The sequence below is a fragment of the Aplysia californica genome, unplaced genomic scaffold, assembly GCF_000002075.1.
Source record: "Aplysia californica isolate F4 #8 unplaced genomic scaffold, AplCal3.0 scaffold00636, whole genome shotgun sequence".
NCBI lineage: Eukaryota > Metazoa > Mollusca > Gastropoda > Aplysiida > Aplysiidae > Aplysia > Aplysia californica.
In genome coordinates this window covers 292934-313951 of record NW_004797906.1, presented here as the reverse complement: position 1 = coordinate 313951, position 21018 = coordinate 292934, and the positions used below count along the sequence as shown (strand labels likewise).

At 36.2% G+C, this 21018-nt stretch overlaps 1 protein-coding gene across 2 annotated transcripts in view; it reads left to right on the top strand.

The window, feature by feature from the left end:
- The window catches only part of LOC101855675 (growth hormone-regulated TBC protein 1), a 50352-nt gene extending 40151 nt beyond the window's left edge, over positions 1-10201 (top strand). For both annotated transcript variants that reach the window (XM_005107837.3, XM_035972271.1), the window contains exons 5-11: positions 2147-2258; positions 4057-4184; positions 4528-4624; positions 6193-6256; positions 7152-7260; positions 8812-8997; positions 9979-10201. In XM_005107837.3, the coding sequence (XP_005107894.1) occupies positions 2147-2258; positions 4057-4184; positions 4528-4624; positions 6193-6256; positions 7152-7260; positions 8812-8997; positions 9979-10068 (786 nt within the window). In that variant the 3' untranslated portion in view covers positions 10069-10201. The remainder of the gene's footprint in view (positions 1-2146; positions 2259-4056; positions 4185-4527; positions 4625-6192; positions 6257-7151; positions 7261-8811; positions 8998-9978) is intronic.
- The last annotated feature ends 10817 nt before the right edge of the window (positions 10202-21018 follow it).

The window sequence follows — 21018 nt, the reverse complement described above, 5'->3', positions numbered from 1 at the left end:
CCACCACTTTCCAAAGAGTAAATTTATTCGTTAATCCGATCCGTACGCTTTGCATAGCAGTCTGTCAAAATGATTTTTTGAGAAAGACAATACTGAAAGTTTCAAAGAGATCTTAGTACAAGAAGTATTCTAAAATGTGAAGAATACAACCCAGGGGGTACAAAAATATGACCCCAGGGCGAACGGATAGGGTTAATAAACAATGGCAAGCTGAAATAATACCTGTCAGATTGTCTCGAGCCTTTGACGCAGTGTGTGTCAGTAATGTGCAGTGTGTCAGTAATGTGTAGTGTGTCAGGAATGTGTAGTGTGTCAGTAATGTGTAGTGTGTCAGGAATGTGTTGTGTTGTGGTATGTAACACGATTCGATTCTTGCAAAAATGTAAAGCCGGCCCAGCCTGCTTGGCTAGGGCTAAACGTTGCTGATAGGGATACAACATTCCAGCAGAAAGAAAGTAAACAGATACTCCTTAGAAACGTTTGACTCTACTCGGGAATCAAGCTTAGCTGTCCCCGTGGTTTTATGCAACCCCCCCCCCCCCCAAAAAAAAAACACACCAAAAAACAACAAACAAACAAAACAACTATGAAATAGCCCAAAAATGTGAAATTATGCGATTCTGTTAATTTTAACAAAGGATGATTAAGGAAAATAATCAGAAAATATGCAAAAAATGATCAAATTATGCTAAAAATATTATGCGGGGTGCATAAAACCTCGGGGACAGAAAATGAGACTAAGCAAGAAGTAGAGGTAAACAACAAAGATCTTGTCAGTTTGTTAATAGTATTTCAGCGCTTAATCGGCTGCTCGCACTGCTATTTTAGTAATAGTATTTTACGGAACTTACAACACAATAAGGTCATATGAGTGCCGAAGATTAGAGGTGTTACAAGAGAGCAACAAATATAAAAAAAGAAGTAGGGGAGATAAAGATGATAGATGTTTGATAGGAAAGAAGAAGCAAACCACACCAGAGCTCTCGCCAACCACCCATTCGCCCCTGCTATGCTTCTCAGAGAACCCAGAATGTTTCAGAGTGTTCAAGGGTCTGTTGGAGTAATGATATAGGTTGAAAAAGGCCTTTTGCTTGCATTATTATTATTATTATTATTATTATTATTATTATTATTATTATTATTATTATTATTATTATTATTATTATTATTATTATTATTATTAGTATTATTATTATTATTATTATTATTATTATTATTATTAAAACATTTTTAAAAAATGATGATGATGATTATTATTATTGTTATTGTTATTATTATTATTATTATTATTATTATTATTATTATTATTATTATTATTATTATTACTATTACTATTATTATTATTATTATTATTATTATTATTATTATTATTATTATTATTATTTTGGTGTTCCCCCCCCCCCCCCTGTGGGTGGTTGGCGGGTGCTCTGGCATGGTGCTCTTATCTCTCCTATTAAACCTCTACTTTATCTCTCCTCCTCCGTTTTTGGGGGTGTTTTGTCACTTTCTTGTAACACCTCTAATCTTCGGCACTTTTATAACCTAATTGTGTTGTAAGGGCCGTAAAACTGTACTCTTATTTAAACGAAACCTCCTCCCTGCTGGGGTATGGTTTGCTCTTTTTTTCCCTATACAACATCTGTTGTCCTTATCTTTCCTCCGTTTTCGTGTTTGTTACTCTCTTGCAAAACCTCTAATCTTCGGCACTTGTATGACTGTATTGTGTTGTAAGTGCCGTAAGACTCTACTCTAACTAAAACTAAATCTCTTCCTTGCTGAGGTTGGCTTGCTCCTTGTTTCCTATCAAATATCTATCGTCCTTATCGAACCTCCTTCTTGTTTGTGTTCGTTGCTCTCTTGTAACACCTCTATCCTTGGGCACTTTGTTATAACCTAATTTCATTGCAAGTACTGTAAAGCTGCGGATGGTTGGCGGGTGCTCTGGTGTGGTTTGCTCCTTCTTTCCTACCTAACATCTCTCGTCCTGATCTCTCCTCCTTTTTTTTTTGCTTGTTACTCTCTTGTAACATCTGTAATCTTCGGCACTTATGTGGCCTTATTGTGTTGCAAGTGCCGTAAAACTCTTACTAAAACAAAAAAGCTGTACCCCAACTCTAACTAAAACTCCACCCCCTCCCCTGGCCAGGTGTGGTTCCAGGTGAGCCTAGCGAGCAGACGAGTGGCTGCTGAGCCGGACAGGTTCCGCACCCTCAAGAACATGACCACAGACCCGGCCGTGTCCGAGACCATCATGCTGGGTGAGACCTACTTTTTACAATTTAGTTTACCATCTATGAAACTTAATAAAACAATGGGTGAAAGGGCATTTGAATACCAAGGCCCCAAGATCTGGAATGCTTTACTAAGTAGGCCTACTTTAAGAGAGGTCAAATGTTTTGATTCATTCAATTGTCACCTGAAGTCTTTTCTGTTTTTAAATTAATAAGATGAATATTTGGAGTAATTTTCACTAGTCAGAAAACAACGTTTTATTTTGTTACTGTTTTACGTTGTACTGTATTGTAAAGCGCTCAGAGCCTGTGTACTTTAATCGGGGTTGAGCGCTATATAAATTATGTCATTTATTATTATTATTTTTAAGAGTGTTTTTGCGTTTTTGCTTTTTGTTTTTTTCTGTTTTTGTTTTGTTGTGTTTTTGTTTTGTATTTGTTCTTGTTGGTTTTTTGTTTCTGTGTTTAATTTTTATTTTTTTAAAGAAATCCTTGTTCACTCCTATCAACTGACATTTTTGCTTTTGGTATCGTGACTTCTTAATTGGTTTGTATAGTCACCCCTTCTATATGACTGTGAATGCTGGACATTTGTAGGGCCAACCAACCCTTCTATGTGGCAATACATGCTGGACAGTCACTTAAGACAGTGAAAATAGAATAGAAGCAACAGAAATATTGTTTTTTTAGGAGACTGCTGAAAATATCTTTTGAAAGAAAAGAAATCAAATCAGGTAGTATTTACAGGAACCGTGTGGGCCACTCGCTGATAGAAACAATCAGGAAAAAAATAAATGAACCCCCTATTTGAATAGATATAAAGGTTTTGAACATCTAGCTCTCACTGGCAAAATTGAAGGCAAACAAGGCAGGGGTAGGCCAAGAGCAACCTTCTTTGGGAGCCTAAACAGATGGGTGACAGGGAAAGACCAGGATAATGTAGCTTTTTCGAGAGCATAAACGGAGAGCCATGATGGCTGATGTCTGTCACAGGTCTGGCACCTGAGGTTGATAATGATTATTGGTTTATAGAGCAGGTTTTTTTAGAATGTTTTGAACTCTGAAAAAAAAAAAAAAGAAGAATTATATAAAGATACCACTATCAGTCAAGAAAGGGGGAAAAAAGAGCAAATTCAAAGTATTGAGGACAGCTGATCTCCTCACAAAGCCCTTTATTTATTTTTGTTGTTACGTGGAATTGAGAAATTTTCATTGGTTTATTTGTTATTGAGAGATTTTCACTAGTTTGTTATAACTTGACAGTCACTATCATTAGCACATACATCAGCAATCATGGTTCGTTATTCATTTTTGTTTGCTCGGATGCTCTCATTTTTCTAAAGGTGGGAGGTTAGGGGGGTGCTATGGTGTGGTTTGCTCCTTCTTTTCTACCAGACATCTCTCGTCTTGATCTCTCCTCCTTCTTTTTTTTTTATTTGTTACTGTCTTGTAACATCTTTAATCTTCGGCACTTACATGACCTTATTGTGTTGCAAGTGCTGTAAAACTCTTATTTAAACTAAAAAAAACTCTTTTTCCATGACTGCTTTATTTGTTGTGTCATCAAGGTGAGAGATTCTCACTTGTCTGTTTGTTGTGGGGTTGTTTTTTTGTTCTCTTTTATGTTTGAAGAATGCCTTTGTGTCTCTTTCAGACTTTCAACAAACATTTTCAGAAAACGTTCTGTTTTTGTTCGTTCTGTTTTTTATTTATATTTATATTTATTTTATAATGTATTTGTCTCTTTCAGATATACACTGAGCATTTCCAGAAAATATTCTGTTTTTATTTTTAAATTTCTTTTTAATGCCTTTGTCATTTTCAGATATTCACCGAACATTTCCGGAAAACGTATACTTCAGCGAACTCGGTGACCCGAACTCATTGAGAAAACCTCTACAGAATGTTCTAGAAGCAGTGTCGCTAAGCAACCCACATATTGGTTACTGCCAGGTCAGTTTTGACGTGTGTCTGTGTGTCTGGTGGTTGGGTACTTGTTGTTGAAAGATTGTAGGTTCAATTCCTGAATATCTTTGGTAGTAGATTGTATTTTGTTCATTCTTTCCTTATAGGCATTATCCATCCATTGCAGGATGTAGCTCTCCAATAATCACCTCTGCTCTGTTTTATCAGCTGTTTCAGTTTTGGGATACTATCCCATGTGAGGCATCCAATAAAAACAACAGCAACAACGTCAACAACAACAACAACAATGTCAATGACAACAACAACGTCAACTGCAACTACAACAACAACAACAAAATAATTAAACGTTTGATTCTGCAATTATCTCCAGGGCATGAACTTTGTAGCGGGGCTGCTGTTGTTGATTGTGAAGTCGGAGGAAAAGGCTTTCTGGCTGATGGACACCCTCATACAGACAGTCTTACCAGGTTTGCTTCTCTCTTTAAAAAAAAAGTTTTTTGACTTTAATAACAATTTAAAAATTAAATGATAATGATAATAATAATAAATAATAATAATATCATCATCATCATAATCATAATCATAATCATCATAATAATTATAATGATAAAAATGATAATAATGATAATATTACAAATAATAATGATAATAATGATGATAATAATAATAATGATAATAATAATTACTCTAGTAATAATAATATTGATAATAATAATAATAATAATAATAATAATAATAATTATTATTATTATAATAATTGTAAACACACTCAAGCTTCAGAAGTCACCATACCATTTTTTTGCTAATTTTACCTCTGACACCAGGCAACCCCCACCTCTTTCATTCACAAATTTTTATACCTTGACTTTCATTCTAGATAGATGGTCAATTTTTTCTTCAAAAGCAGAACAAATAAACAAGTTTTATGATGGTACCAATTACTACATCAGTCCAAAAATTGACAAGCGTCTGATTCCAACTCGTCAGGACACATGTATTTAGATTTAGAATTTATACAAAATATTTCTTGAACACATGCAACTGATACCACTCATTAAGAAACTTCATTAAAAAAAAATAATAGCAAAATGTTGGGCTTAGTACATTTTAATTGCTAGCCTACTATAATATATGGTCGCTTTTACGGACAAGTGGGCTAACCCAGATTTCAGGAATTTCCAGAAATCTTGACCTGAACCAAAAGTGGGCGTTACCCTACCTATGGGAGAAGTTTGGTTTCATTGGTGTGTATATTTGGTTGGTTACCAATAAAACTCTCCGTGTCTTTTAAAGAAACTGAACAAGGGGCCAAAACTTTAGGCCTATCTTCGATTTTCTCAAAACAGCATTTTTCGGGATAACCCCCTTGTGTTTAAAAGCGACCATATAAATGTTTTGTTACATGTGAATCTTTGCCTTTTAGCCGCCCTCCAAAGGAAAATACAAGTGTTGCCCAAGAAAAAGGCAGCATTAGTGAAAGGGAGGGAACTCTACATGAAATACCTAAGACCGGTTTTGTTACAATTATTTCCCTTGTCAAATTCACGTTGGCATGATTGCGGATAGATTGCACAGTACTTTTTTTTACTTTTAATAAGAGTTCACGGCAAATTTTTTTTTGCAACATATTATTATGGTCAAACAAGCTCCATTCAAGCACTTACTAATTTGTTTTAAGTTAGATTAAGGTATATGGTATCTAGATCTGCTTTGTATGGAAGTTGGTGCCACACAACTTATCGGCAATATTAATAATTTATTTTCTTCTTCTTCTTCTTCTTCTTCTTCTTCTTCTTCTTCTTCTTCTTCTTCTTCTTCTTCTTCTTCTTCTTCTTGCTGTTATTCTGATTTTTATTATTATTGTTATAATGATGGATATTATTATATTATTATTAATATTGCTACTATTATTATTGTTATTATTATTATTATAATTATAATAATTATATTATTATTATTATTATTATTATTATTATTATTATTATTATTATTTTTACTATTTTTAAATTGTTGTTTTTCCTTGTTTCCTCCCCAGACTACTACGCCCCAGACATGATAGCTGTGCAGGCAGAGCAACAGTTGTTGGGGGAGATAGTCAGGTATGGTGTGTTGTGTGTTGTGTGTTGTGTGTTGTGTGTAGTCTATTACGTTTTTGTTTTGTGTGTTGTGTGTTGTCTGTTGTGTGTAGTCTTTTACGTTTTTGTTTTGTGTGTTGTGTGTTGTGTGTAGTCTTTTACGTTTTTGTTTTGTGTGTTGTGTGTTGTGTGTTGTCTATTACGTTGTGTATTGTGTTTGGTCTATTTCTTTTTTGTGTTCTGTGTTGTGTGTTGTCTATTACGTTTCTGTGTTGTGCATTGTGTGTAGTCTATTATGTTTTTGTGTTGTGTGTTGTCTATTACAATTTTGTGTTGTGTGTTGTGTGTAGTCTTATACGTTTTTGTTTTGTGTTGTGTGTTGTCAATTACGTTTTTGTGTTTTGTATTGTGTGTAGTCTATTACATTTTTGTGTTTTGTGTTGTGTGTTTTGTGTTGTGTGTTATGTGTTGTGTGTTATGGTTTAAATTTAGTGTGCTATATTTTGCGTGTTTTGTGTTGTGTGTTATGTTTTGTGTTTTTTGTGTAGTGTTTTATGTGTTGTATGTTGTCTGTTATGTGTCTTGTGTTGTCTTTTATGTTTTGTGTGTTGTTTGTTTTCTACATATTTCTGTCCACGTGGTTTTATGCACCCCGCATAATTTAGCGAAATTTGATCATTTTTTGCAGAATTTCTGATTATTTTCCTTTATCATTGTTTGTTAAAATTAACAGAATCGTATTATTTCACATTTTTTAGCTCAGTTTGCATAATTTCAGAATTTTTCTTTCATAAAACGACGGGGACAGATATTTTGTGAGTTGTATGTTTTAGTGTGCTCTGTTTGTTATGTGTGTCTTATTGTGTTGCATCTACTGTAAAACTTTTACTAAAACTACAACCTCTTTTGTCCTCCCTAGGTGGAAGCTTCCGGTTTTGCATGCGCACCTGGAGGGTCTGGGAGTCCAGTGGAGCCTAGTGGGCATGAAGTGGTTCATCTGTCTCTTTGCTGACGTCATGCCGGTCGAGGTGAGCTCGTTGAGGGGGTGTGTGTGTGGAGATGGGGGGTGGGGGGTATGCATTTTGTAAGTTTTATTTGAGGTTTTACGATGCTCTCAACTGCATAAGGTCATATGAGCGTCAGAAGATTAGAGGTGTTACAAGAGAGTAACAAATATAAAAAAGAAGAAGGGGAGATAAGGACGATAGATGTTAAATAGGAAAGAAGAAGCAAACCACACCAGAGCACCTGCCAACCACCCACAGTATGGGGGGTATGCGTGAGGGTCCTGGTATGTCCTGATGGTAAGAAGAAGAAGAAGAAGACAGAAAAAGAAGAAAGAAAAGAAGAAAATGAAAAAAAAAAGAAGAAGAAGGAGGTGAAGGAGATGAAGAAGAAGAAGAAGAAGAAGAAGAAGAAGAAGAAGAAGAAGAAGAAGAAGAAGAAGAAGAAGAAGAAGAAGAAGAAGAATTGTATGAATAGGCTACTTATAGTAATTATAGTAATAGTAATACAAGTATCAATAATAATGGTAATGATAATTAAATCGTTTAGTCATTGATTAATTGATTGATTTTAGCTATAAACATGTTCACCCATTAATTCATTACATATCGGTATTTAAGTCAGAAACTCATTAACTCATTGAAAAATTGCTTTATAGAGCTGTATTTTAGTAAAATATCTGTTAGTGGATGGTTGGCGGGTGCTCTGGTGTGGTTTGTTTCTTCTTTCCTATCAAACATCTATCGTCCTTATCTCCCCTTCTTCTTTTTTTAAGTTTGTTAATTACTCTCTTGTAACACCTCTAATCTTATGGCGCTGATATATGACCTTATGCAGTTGTGAGTGCCGTAAAACCTCTACTAAAACTAAAACTAAAATATCTGTTTGAAAAATGTGAGGCATTGTGGTGAAATCAGGCTCTCTTCGAACTAATGAAATCAAAGAAACTGGCCTTTTTCTTGCCGTAAGGCAATTTTTTTCTAATTTTCTTTTATTCGCTCAACACCTTTTCTATCCATTTAAAAACACATTTATGTGTGGATTAAAAAAACAACAACATTGATTAAAGGCACAAAAAATGTCATCTTTCAGTTTCCAAGGACTCTCAAGTGATGGTAATTACCAAACTTTGGTGGCCATTTTCTCGCTAATTTTACTTCTGAAACCAGCTGACCCTGACATCCTTCAATCACAAATATTTTGACTTCTGTTCATCATAGATGGATATTTTTTTTTAGCAAAAAGCAAAGCAAATGAACAGGCCTTAAGATGATACCAATAACCCCGTATGCCCCAAAATGGACGAGCGCCTGATTCCACCACGTCGTGACACACATCTGTCCCCCGGGTTTTATGCACCCCGCATAATTTGGCAAAATTTGATCATTTTTTTGCATAATTTCTGATTATTTTCCTTTATCATTCTTTGTTAAAATTAACAGAATCGCATAATTTCACATTTTTGGGTTCAGTCTGCATAATTTCAGAATTTTTTTTGCATAAAACTGCGGAGACAGACAAATGTATAATTCTTTACTCCTACACGCAATCACTCCCTCCCCCCTCCCCCTCAGACTGTTCTGCGGATCTGGGACTGTCTCTTCCTGGAGGGCTCCAAGATTCTCCTGCGTGTGGCCTTGACCTTGATCACCGTCAACAAAGACCGTCTCCTGCAGTGCACCAACTTCCCACAGGCCATGGACGTGTTCCGAGACATCGTCAAAGACCCTCTGACCCTCGACTGTCACACATTTATCCAGGTGGGGAGAGAGAGAGAGAGAGAGAGAGAGAGAGAGAGAGAGAGAGAGAGAGAGAGATGTACTTAGCTTTCCCCGCTGTTTATGCAAAAAGAAGTTTCTGAAATTATGCAAACTGAGCCCAAAAATGGGAAATTATGCTATTCTGTACATTTTAACAAAGAATGATAAATGAAAATAATCTGAAATTATGCAAAAAATGATCAAATTTTACTAAATTATGCGTGCTGCATAAAACCCTGGGGACAGGTACTGGCGTCTGTGTTGTGGCAGGTACACACTTCACCATCTCATGCTAGAGATCCATATTTGATTCCCTTTTGGGAAGGTATAATTTTTATGGAGTATCTCCTCAGCCTTTCTGCTAGGATGTTGTATCCTTCTAAGCCCAGGTTGTTGACCATGACAGTGAAATATCAGATGAATTATTGATTTCAATAAGATTGGAGTTGCTGAAATTTGATGAAGGAATTATTCAGTGTCTTTCAGAGGATCAGTCTGAACAGTATCAATCTGAAACAGACAGGCCTATAGAACAGAGACAACTATTACAATAACGATTTAATGAAGAGAAACTGCAAACATGTGGTGCATAAACTTTTCACAAGACTATTGTAGTCCATTACATTTTCACAACAGACAGTTGAAGCCTGCCTGTTTGCTAAATGACGAAAATGGTGTTTAATGGGTGTGTGTGTGGGGGGGGGGGGGGGGACATAATAAACATCTGTATAGCCAGTGGTCTAGTGTGGTTTGCTCCTTTCTTCCTATCAAACTTCTATCATCTTTATCTCTCTTCCTTCTTTTTTATGTTTGTTACTGTCTTGTAACACCTCTAAATTTTCGGCTCTTATATGTGGCCTTATTGATTTGCAAGTGCTGTAAAACTCTTACTAAAACAAACGAAAACTCCATTGTTTTTCTGTTAGTCCATTTCTGAAGTGGTTTCCTCAAGCTTTGTGGGCTTTTTTTTTCCATCCGCAGAACATTTTTTCAGTCACCGGCTCCATGCCACGCTCCAAGATTGCAGACATGCGACAGAAATGTGTTCGTAAGACGCTCAAGTCAAGATGAGACTGGTGCAGACTTGCAGAACACTTAGAGGATGAGCTGGCATTTTTGTGGTGACTTGTTGAAATAGAATGATAATAATAATTTAAATAATAGTTCGTCCATCAATGTCTGGCAATGATGACCAATGCATCTGCAGAGGAAAATATTTCTCAAAGAGAAATAAAAGAATTAAAGGTCAAGATGACTTATGGCTTCTGCTGTGGCCAATGAGACTAATTCTGGCAGAGAAAAGTTTGCAATATTTCGAGCATTTAAAAGCTTTATTTCTACTCATGGATGTGCGGGGCTTGCTGGCTTCTTTTTTGGCAACAGAATTTCTAACGTAATGAAATTGGTGGATTCTTAAATAATATGTTTCCTACTTCGTAAGAATGGATTGTGTTCAGGCTTTAGGTAAATGGTGGTAGATACTTTGTGACTGTGTGACTAGAACTAGAAGAATTTCTGAGGACTTGAAGCTGGATTGTGTATCTTTATCATGTATTCAACTGTGTCTGGTCTTGGAATAATGTACAGGATCATACAGTCGACTATGGATGAGTTGATATTGTCAGGGGAGGCAAAAAAAGATCAAATCATCCGAAGTTCAACTTTACCGCTGGGGGACCTGTAAAGAAGAAGAGGTGCTGGGATCCAAGGAAAAGATCAACCTAACTGAAGGTCACCTGAAGCGGGTTCAACACCTGACTGTATCATAAACACACCTGTGCTACAGGGCAAGGTGGAGGCAAAGAGAAATAAGGGAAGACCTCCTACATCACTCATTGAAAACATTAAATGTGTTACGACGCAGTGGAAATAGGCGCTCGTCAATTTTTGGGGACATGGAGTTTTATTGGTATCATCTGAAAGCCGATTTATTTGCCTTGCTTCCAATGAAATAAATATCCATCTATCTTGAATAGAACTTAAGATATTTGCGACTGAAGGAAGTTAGGTTGCCTGGTTTCAGTGGTGAAATTAGCGAGAAAATGGCAGGTAAATTTGGATAACTCCAATAGCTAAAGAGTCCTTGAAAACAGAAAAATGACATATTTCGTGCTTTAAATCAGTGGTTTTCTGTAAAATTCACATGGAAATGTGTTTTTATATGGACATATAGGAGGTTGAGCCCAAAAATAGAAATTCGGTAAAAATTTCCAAATTTTCAGAAAAATGCCTATTTCTCCAATTTCTGTATGTTGACGAGCGCCTGATTTCACTACGCTGCCTCACAAATGTGACATCGGTCTACAGCTTGAGGAAATGATACATCAAAGTAAAGCAGAGACTAGGGAAGACCGAGGCCTGTGGTGGCAAAGAGTGGAGCACCAATGGATTAACATGGACATGGGGACAGACGATAGGTATCAGATTATAGTAGGTTACAAGTGACAACGGACAGGTGATAAGTGGCTACCCTAGGATTACAAAGTTCTGTCTGACATTTTTGGTTAGTTTTAGTTACTAAGACCATGAGGTCAGAAACTAAATGTTTTATCTGCTCCATCAAAATCATATGATTATTCGGAGTCGTTATCAAGATGTTCAAAGAAGTGCATTTGAAAAAGTTTAACCAGTGTTGTGAAACTCATATTTCTTTAACGTCAGATTTGTCAAAACTAGGTACTGAAGAGATAAAACTTTGTAACTTTAGGGTAGCCAGGTGGCAGGTGGCTAGTGATGGTAATGTGAGTAACAATTTTAAAAATCATGAACTTGGACAGGATGCAGGGAACTGAAAAAGTCTCGGGTGTTGAGGATGATGACTCATGGAGGAGACTCTACAAGGTCAAGCCTACAACATTCATTGAGGAAAATGATGTTTTATTATTTTGAATGGTAAGACAGGCTGAGTTGCTGACTGTGGAAATTTCCCCCCTGGACGGTTGCAAACTTGTAGATATTGTTAGCCTACTGTCTAGATGAACTAAGCCTAAAATTTTAAAGAATCTTTTCTGTACCGGTATTTAAAAAAAATCTGTAGCATTGATTGCATGTGCTTGAGAAATATGAAGTCCAAATTCAAATTCTGAATGTTGCTTAAAGTTAAAAACGATACATCATGTAGGTACAATTCGCTACCTCAGAATTACGATTTTGATTGAGCATATTTATCACACATTTGGTTTCCGAAGTGGCTAGCCGTACTTAAGTACGGCTAGACTGAGAGTCTAGCCGTACTTAAGTACGGCTAGACTGCAAGTCTAGCCGTACTTAGATTTAGGTTTGGCCCTATCGACTCAAGCCTGTTAAGTACACAGGTCTCATTAGATCTAGATCTAGTAATTATTCAGGTTCAAATACATGCAAGTCAGTAAGGCACCTTTTTGTTTTGTCTGAAACACAAATACTTTAGGCATTGCAAACTAAAAATTTCATTTACAATTTAGCCATCAATATTAAGTACGGCTAGCCTGACAGTCTAGCCGTCCTTAAGTACGGCTAGCCTGGCTGTCTACCCGTACTTAAGTACGGCTAGACTGCCAGTCTAGCCGTACTTATCTTAGGCCCTATTAACATTAGAAAACAGGAGGTTTAAAATACATGCACTGTCATTTAGGCACCTGGTTTCGTCTCAAATACAAATACTTTAGGTACTGCACACTAAAAAAGTATATTTACAATTCAGTAGGCCTATTTTTTGTTAAATGGTCAGTCTAGCCATCATATTAAGAATAAGTACGGCTAGACTGCGAGTCTAGCCGTACTTAAGTACGGCTAGACTGCCAGTCTAACCGTCATTAAGTACGGCTAGCCTCTTCCTTTGGTTTCTGACTCTGACCTCATGAATTTAGTAAATAGAAAGGATGAAAAATGTCAGATAGAACGTTTGGTTTCTGACCTCCTGGTCTTAGAAACTCAAAATGGCCAAAAATGTGGGATAGAACTCTGTAATTCTAAGGTAGCGAATTATTGAAAAAATTAAAGGGGGTTTTTTCCCTCTCAGTCTGAACATTTTGCTTTCTGGGCTTGGAACATTTGAACAGATTACTTTTCACTCCCCAACAAATGTGTCTGGCTAGCTGGAAAATGGATATTTGTTACTTTGTCTGATAGTTCTAGTTCTAGGTTCTTGGTTGGTGAGACTTGTATGCAGCAGAGGTTTGACCGAGCCAATCCTTTGGTTGTGATTCGAATACATTATAATTTGTTTTCAACTCATAATTTATTTTGCATACTTTCGTGTCATGATAGTTTGATCTCAGTGTTCTGAAGTTTTCTTGCATGACTCACCTTCTGTGAAGGTGGTGGGACTTCGTTTTGATTGTCAAAGATTGTGATATTTTCTGACAAGTCTTTGTGGAGGGTTGGCAGGTCATGCTCTGGTGTGATTTGTTCCTTCTTTTCTATCAACCATCTGTCATTCTTCTTATCCCTTCTCCTCCTTTTCTTTGTTAAATATACATGTGAGGCAGTGTGGTGGAATCAGGCTCTCGTCAAAATAATCAAAGTGAAGAAACTTGCATTTTTTCACAGGTTTGTGAATTTTTATCAAATTGTTGTTTTTTGGCTCAACACCTTTCATGCCCATTAAAGAACTCATTTCTGTGTGGATTTTTCTGAAAAATGTTGATTAAAGGCACAAAAAATTTAAATTTTCAGTTACCACGGACTCTTAAGCTAAGGGAATAACTAATCTTTGGCGGCCTTTTTCTCCCTAATTTTACCTCTGAAAACAGGTGACCCCCACCTCTTTCTTTCGCAAATATTTCGACTTGTATTCAAGATGAATGGATATTTTTTTCATCCAAATAAACACAAGTGAACAACCTTTAAGATTATACCAGTAACTCTACATACCCAAAAATTGACGAGAGCCTGATTCCACCACGCTGCCTCACAAATGCTACTCTCTAATAAAACCTCTAATCTTCGGCGCTTATAGGACCTATGTTACATGTGTCCTAAAACTCTTTCTAAATTAAAGCTAAAGACAAAATTATCTTTTTGTCCCTGAAGTTAGGGCAATGTGCTTGTAGCCTACCTTACTGTGGCTCCCGCCTGCATCAGACTCACACGACTTCTCAATAAGATTTCTTCCTATTCTCCCTGAGTTGTACACAATTCCAGATGTAACTTGTTATTTTGGGTCTCAAATCGCTACCCTAGATTACAAAGCTCTGTCTGCTCACTACCTAGTTTTTGATAGTTTTGAGATATGTGAAGTTAAAAATTTGAGTTCCACAACATGGCCAAGCATTTTTTAAATGCAACTTTTTGGATATCTAGATAACGACAGAATTATCTAACGATTTTCGTAGTGCAAAGAGGAGAATATTTGGTTTCTGGCCTCGTGGTTTTAGAACTCAAAACGGCCAAAAATATCAGATAGAACTTTGTCCTTCTAAGGTAATGAAATGTATTAATTTCTTTTTCTAGCTTTCCCTAATGGTTAGTTCTCAGAAGTAGATCACTGAAGATTCATCCATCTATTTGTCTGTCTGTCTGTCTGTCTGTCTGTCTGTCTGTCTTAGTTTTCACTAGTATTAGAAGATGATAATTGAACTGTTGAGGTGCCTCTCTGTAAATAACAATCCCACACCCTTTGTTGTGTGACCTGAACAATGTCCATGTCCTTTCATCATGAACAAACAGACATCGTCGCTGTCGCAAGCAATCCACTGACGTCTGTTTGGCTACTTTTCACACCTGAAACTCAGAAACTAAAAACGAAAATTTTTGTTAAGTTGTTCCTTTCAGGAATGATAACAAGCTAGAAACTTGAAAGCCTTGACCTGTCCTATGGCATTAATAAACTGCATTTTGGTGATGTTGAATAATTGGTGCATCTTTGATACGGCTGCTTGAGGAGGGTGTACAAATTTGGAAAGTTTTAAAATTTGGACTTAGTGGATTGCTTAAGCTGTCCCCGTGGTTTTATGCAAAAATAATTCTAAAAGTATGCAAACTGAGCCCAAAAATGTGAAATTGTGCGATTCTGTTAATTTTAACGAAGAATGATCAAGGAAAATAGTCAGAAATTATGCAAAGAATGATCAAATTTTGCTACATTATGTGGGGTGCACAAAACCCCGAGGACAGCTTATGATAGTGATGACATGTGTGCTGTGTATACTCTGTCAGAACAAACATACATGTACTATGTACACTGTCTTAATTACATTTTTAAACAATTTGCTACTGTGCATTTTAATTTTAGAACATTCCCTTTGTTTCCCGTTTGCGATTCTATTGTTACAGTCTGGCACGCACATAACGTAATCGGCAGGATCCAGAAATCTTTTTTAGTTACGCTCGAATTTAGCTACTTTGCTCTTGTTCTAAATACAAAGAGTATATGACATGCATACATAATAGAAAAAAAAAATTCTAGACCTGAAAATCTGTTCACTATGTATGTGCGTGTTTACTATGTGTGTATATACATACTAGGTAGGCTACATGTTTCGCTATGTGCGTGTTTCACTATGTGCGTGCTAGGCTGTATTTTTGTTTTAACCGAGACAGCCCTTTCGTTTTTTGTGTTATTTTTATCACGATATAAGCACATGATGCTTTTTCGATTTTCCAAGTGTCAATAATATTAGATTTACTTTTCAGTTTGTGATATATATACATTTCTGAACAATTTTTGGCTCAATTGAAATACTCATTTCTTCATATCAGTTTACTTTTTTTCATGTGTCTGCTTCCGATTGTGCATAATGGCTCGACTTTTAAAAAAATTTTAAAACTTGTTAAAAGCTGTTGTTTAAGAAATTCATCAGACAAATTTTGTGATAGATTTTCTTCCAGTAACAGGTTATTTCGTATCGTTACCATTGTGATAAGATCGGATATGTGACATTGGGTAAATTTTTCTGGAGAAAGACAAAAATGATTTATTAAAAGGACGGCGTTGAGTTGTCCGATTTTCATAGGGCTAAGATAGTCCACTTTTGGTTGTTTATTTGAATATAAATTTTTAACCAGTACATTAAACATGATTTGTACTATGAATGCGTTTCATGATAAAAAATGCAAAATCCGAAGTTTTTTTGTTATCCAATCTTATCCCAATGGCAACGAAAAATTACATTGTATGAGATTCGTCTTGAGCGAGGTTAGGTCAATCCTTGAAGGATGTGACTGCCACATACGTTTTGTCAGCAACAAACCATATGTAATGTTTTGGCGGCACATTTCGAACCATCATACACGAATTAGAAACAGGAATTTAAAAAAAAAGAAAGATATTTTGTGATATAATGCATGTTGTTGACTGTCTCTTTAAGTTTCAGATAGACAGGACAGAACAAAATTTTAATAATCTGTGTGAGTGGTTGGCGGATGCTCTCATGGTGTGGTTTGCTCCTTCTTTCCTTTAAAAAAATCTGTCCTCCTTATCCCTCTTCCTTTCTTGCCTTTAAACTCTCTTGTAACATCTCTAATCTTTGACACTTCTATGCAAGAGCCATAAAACTCTTACTAAAACTAAACTAAAATTAATCTGTATGATAGGTATTGTTGCCATTCTTGTTTTTTTAATGTGTTCCAAAACAGTGAGTCTTTAAGCATTGTCACAGAGCGAAATGTGATCTTCAATGTGTTAATACCTTGTATATGTTTTATTTCATTGCAGTCATATCACTCAGTTTTTTTTTTTTTTTTTTTTTAACACTGTTTTTGTGCCAACAATGCATCTATTATGTTGCTCGCTCACCATTGCGCCAACGGACAACGCAAGTGCTCAACAGTACATTAGCATTCCTCCTTATTTGAATATATTATTATTATTGCATTGAACATTTCTTTTGTTTTTGGAAGTAGAATTATAATAAAAATGTATGTATGTGTGTTTATATATGAGTGTATCTCTGTGTGTGTGTGTGTGTGTGTGTGTGTGTGTGTGTGTGTGTGTGTGTGTGTTTTGCATTTCAACTTGGTCTACGGTTCTTCTTGTTTTAATGACATTATTTAATATATTTGTCCATTCCACATCCTTTACACCCATTTTTTTGTGTTCGCGTTTTCTCTGCTCAAAGTCAAAGTGTGAAGAATTTTTCCCCGATTTCCTGACATATTTCTGTGACATATTATTATTATTATTGAGAGGTCTCAGGAGATATTTTAATTCTAACTGTGCATGGTTTTTAAAAATTTATTTATTAGAATATTACATAGTCTTTTGTCTGTATGTTGTTTTTTTTATTTTAGTGTAACAAAAAAAGCATGAGTGATTTAGTTTTACAATCAGCCTTTTATTTTGTTTTTAACAATTTTCATTCTTTCTGTCTTTCTTTCTTTCATTCTTTCTTTCCTTCTGTCTTTATTTCCGTCCTTCTACCTTTCTTTCTTATTTTTCTTTCTTTTTTTCTTTCTTCCTTTCTTTCTTCCTTTTTTTTGCGTATCCAAGTTCCAGTCATAATATTAGTGTTTGATTCTACTGAGTTGAAACTATGACACTCCCACAAACCTGTGATTCTTTCTATAGTAACAGCTCTATTGTTGAAACGATTTTTCTAGAAATAGGTGGTTGGCGGGCGCTCTTGAGTGGTTTGCTCCTTCTTTTCCTATCGGACTTCTGTCGTCCTTATCACTCCTCTTTCCTCTCTTTGTTTGTTGCTGTCTAGTAACACCTCTAATCGTCGGCTCTTATGTGACCTATATGTGTTGCAAATGCCATAAAACTCTTACTGAAACTAACATAATAAAATAAAGTCATTCCTGATACATTGTATTGTGTTGGATTCTGTTTCATCTCTTTTGTAAGAAGATTGAATGTACTCTTCTAGTGTTCAATAATATGTGGGGTGCCACCACCCTCTGGACTGATTAAACATTTTTGAAGAGGAGCAAATCGAGGGCGGCCCAGTAAAGTATGGTAAGTCATGTTTTTCGAATTTTACAGCCCCCGGGGCAATGCAACTGACTGTAGTGTCTTTAGGCCATTCCCAAAGGGGGGACATTTCTCGTTCACGCACTGTAGAATTGTAAATGGGCTGATTCATCATGTCACGCTCATAAATACTGTTCCTGATCTGCAGCAGGGAACTGCTGCTTTTTCTTTCCTCATCCTTACTATTGTCATTTTCCTCTACTTCTTTTGTATGTTTGTCACTCTCTTGTGACCTGCTATTTCCGGGGTTCCTTGATAGTCGAAGCAAACTTTGTGCTGTTGAGGCTAGAGAGGAGCAGAGTAAGTCTGATTCATTGTAAGGACTTCTCTGTTGACACCCACCCCTTGGCGCTCATATGACCTTATGCAGTTGCGAGCGCCGTAAAACCCTCTACTAAATTTTTAAAAATTTGGAGAAACAAAGAAACAGATTTTGTTGAAGCATTTTGGGTGGATAAACTTCATTTTCATAAGGGAGCCTACTGTCTGTCATGGCATTTCTAGGCTCCCTTATAAAAAAACGTTTAAACACCCAAAACGCTTCAAAAAATCCGTTTTTTGGTCTCTCCTGCAAAATTTGAAAAAAAAAAAAAGACTTACCACAGTTTTCTTGGCCACCCTCGAAATGATATCGTTGAGTAGACACACATTGGAAGATGATAATATCGGTATGTCTGAACTTGCCAAGACTTGATATTGTCAATGTTATTTTACAATCTATCTCCCAAATTGATTTCTTAGGTGGAGGGGAGAAGGGGAGAGGGGCCTTATAGCATTTTCTTACTGAATAATGCTGACTGACTATATTATTGCAATGTGATTTATGAACAAGGTGCCAAGTGTAATTTTTTTGGGGTGTTTTTTTTTTTCTTCCTGCCCCTGTTAAAACTATTACAAGTTATGTTGTTCATGAGTACAATTATGAGTAGAAGGTTAGCGGGTGCTCAGATGTGGCTTGATCCTTTTTTTTCTTCTTGTATATTATGTATGTTACTCTTTAGTATACCTTTAATCTTCAGCACTTATGACCTAACAATGTTGCAAGTGCCGTGAACTTCTTACTAAAACTAAAAAGAACTAGATGAACAATAATTGTGTGTCGGTGAATATTATATTTCTTTCTGTGGGTGGTTGGCTGGTGTTCTGGTGTGGTTTGCTCCTTCTTTCCTGTCAAACATCTATCGTCCTGTTGTCCCTTTCTTCTTTTCATTGTTTGTTACTCTCTTGTAACACTTCTAATCTTCTGGCGCTAATATGACCTTATGCAATTGCGAGCGCCGTAAAACGTCTACTAAAAAAAAATTAATATTTCTTTCATAGGAGTGTTGTAAGGGTGTGGGAGTGTGTATTGTTACGTTGGTTATTTTGAATGCTATAAGTTACTTTTATCTCTTTACCCTGCTAGTAACCTGAGGCAGCTAGCAAGATCTATGACTCCTCTTCTCCCTTAGATAGTAACGTGCATGATGGATCAACTGTTGTTATTATTACAGAACAAAATTTTAATAATCTGTGTGAGTGGTTGGCGGATGCTCTCATGGTGTGGTTTGCTCCTTCTCAGGAGATATTTTAATTCTAACTGTGCATGGTTTTTAAAAATTTATTTATTAGAATATTACATAGTCTTTTGTCTGTATGTTGTTTTTTTTATTTTAGTGTAACAAAAAAAGCATGAGTGATTTAGTTTTACAATCAGCCTTTTATTTTGTTTTTAACAATTTTCATTCTTTCTGTCTTTCTTTCTTTCATTCTTTCTTTCCTTCTGTCTTTATTTCCGTCCTTCTACCTTTCTTTCTTATTTTTCTTTCTTTTTTTCTTTCTTCCTTTCTTTCTTCCTTTTTTTTGCGTATCCAAGTTCCAGTCATAATATTAGTGTTTGATTCTACTGAGTTGAAACTATGACACTCCCACAAACCTGTGATTCTTTCTATAGTAACAGCTCTATTGTTGAAACGATTTTTCTAGAAATAGGTGGTTGGCGGGCGCTCTTGAGTGGTTTGCTCCTTCTTTTCCTATCGGACTTCTGTCGTCCTTATCACTCCTCTTTCCTCTCTTTGTTTGTTGCTGTCTAGTAACACCTCTAATCGTCGGCTCTTATGTGACCTATATGTGTTGCAAATGCCATAAAACTCTTACTGAAACTAACATAATAAAATAAAGTCATTCCTGATACATTGTATTGTGTTGGATTCTGTTTCATCTCTTTTGTAAGAAGATTGAATGTACTCTTCTAGTGTTCAATAATATGTGGGGTGCCACCACCCTCTGGACTGATTAAACATTTTTGAAGAGGAGCAAATCGAGGGCGGCCCAGTAAAGTATGGTAAGTCATGTTTTTCGAATTTTACAGCCCCCGGGGCAATGCAACTGACTGTAGTGTCTTTAGGCCATTCCCAAAGGGGGGACATTTCTCGTTCACGCACTGTAGAATTGTAAATGGGCTGATTCATCATGTCACGCTCATAAATACTGTTCCTGATCTGCAGCAGGGAACTGCTGCTTTTTCTTTCCTCATCCTTACTATTGTCATTTTCCTCTACTTCTTTTGTATGTTTGTCACTCTCTTGTGACCTGCTATTTCCGGGGTTCCTTGATAGTCGAAGCAAACTTTGTGCTGTTGAGGCTAGAGAGGAGCAGAGTAAGTCTGATTCATTGTAAGGACTTCTCTGTTGACACCCACCCCTTGGCGCTCATATGACCTTATGCAGTTGCGAGCGCCGTAAAACCCTCTACTAAATTTTTAAAAATTTGGAGAAACAAAGAAACAGATTTTGTTGAAGCATTTTGGGTGGATAAACTTCATTTTCATAAGGGAGCCTACTGTCTGTCATGGCATTTCTAGGCTCCCTTATAAAAAAACGTTTAAACACCCAAAACGCTTCAAAAAATCCGTTTTTTGGTCTCTCCTGCAAAATTTGAAAAAAAAAAAAAGACTTACCACAGTTTTCTTGGCCACCCTCGAAATGATATCGTTGAGTAGACACACATTGGAAGATGATAATATCGGTATGTCTGAACTTGCCAAGACTTGATATTGTCAATGTTATTTTACAATCTATCTCCCAAATTGATTTCTTAGGTGGAGGGGAGAAGGGGAGAGGGGCCTTATAGCATTTTCTTACTGAATA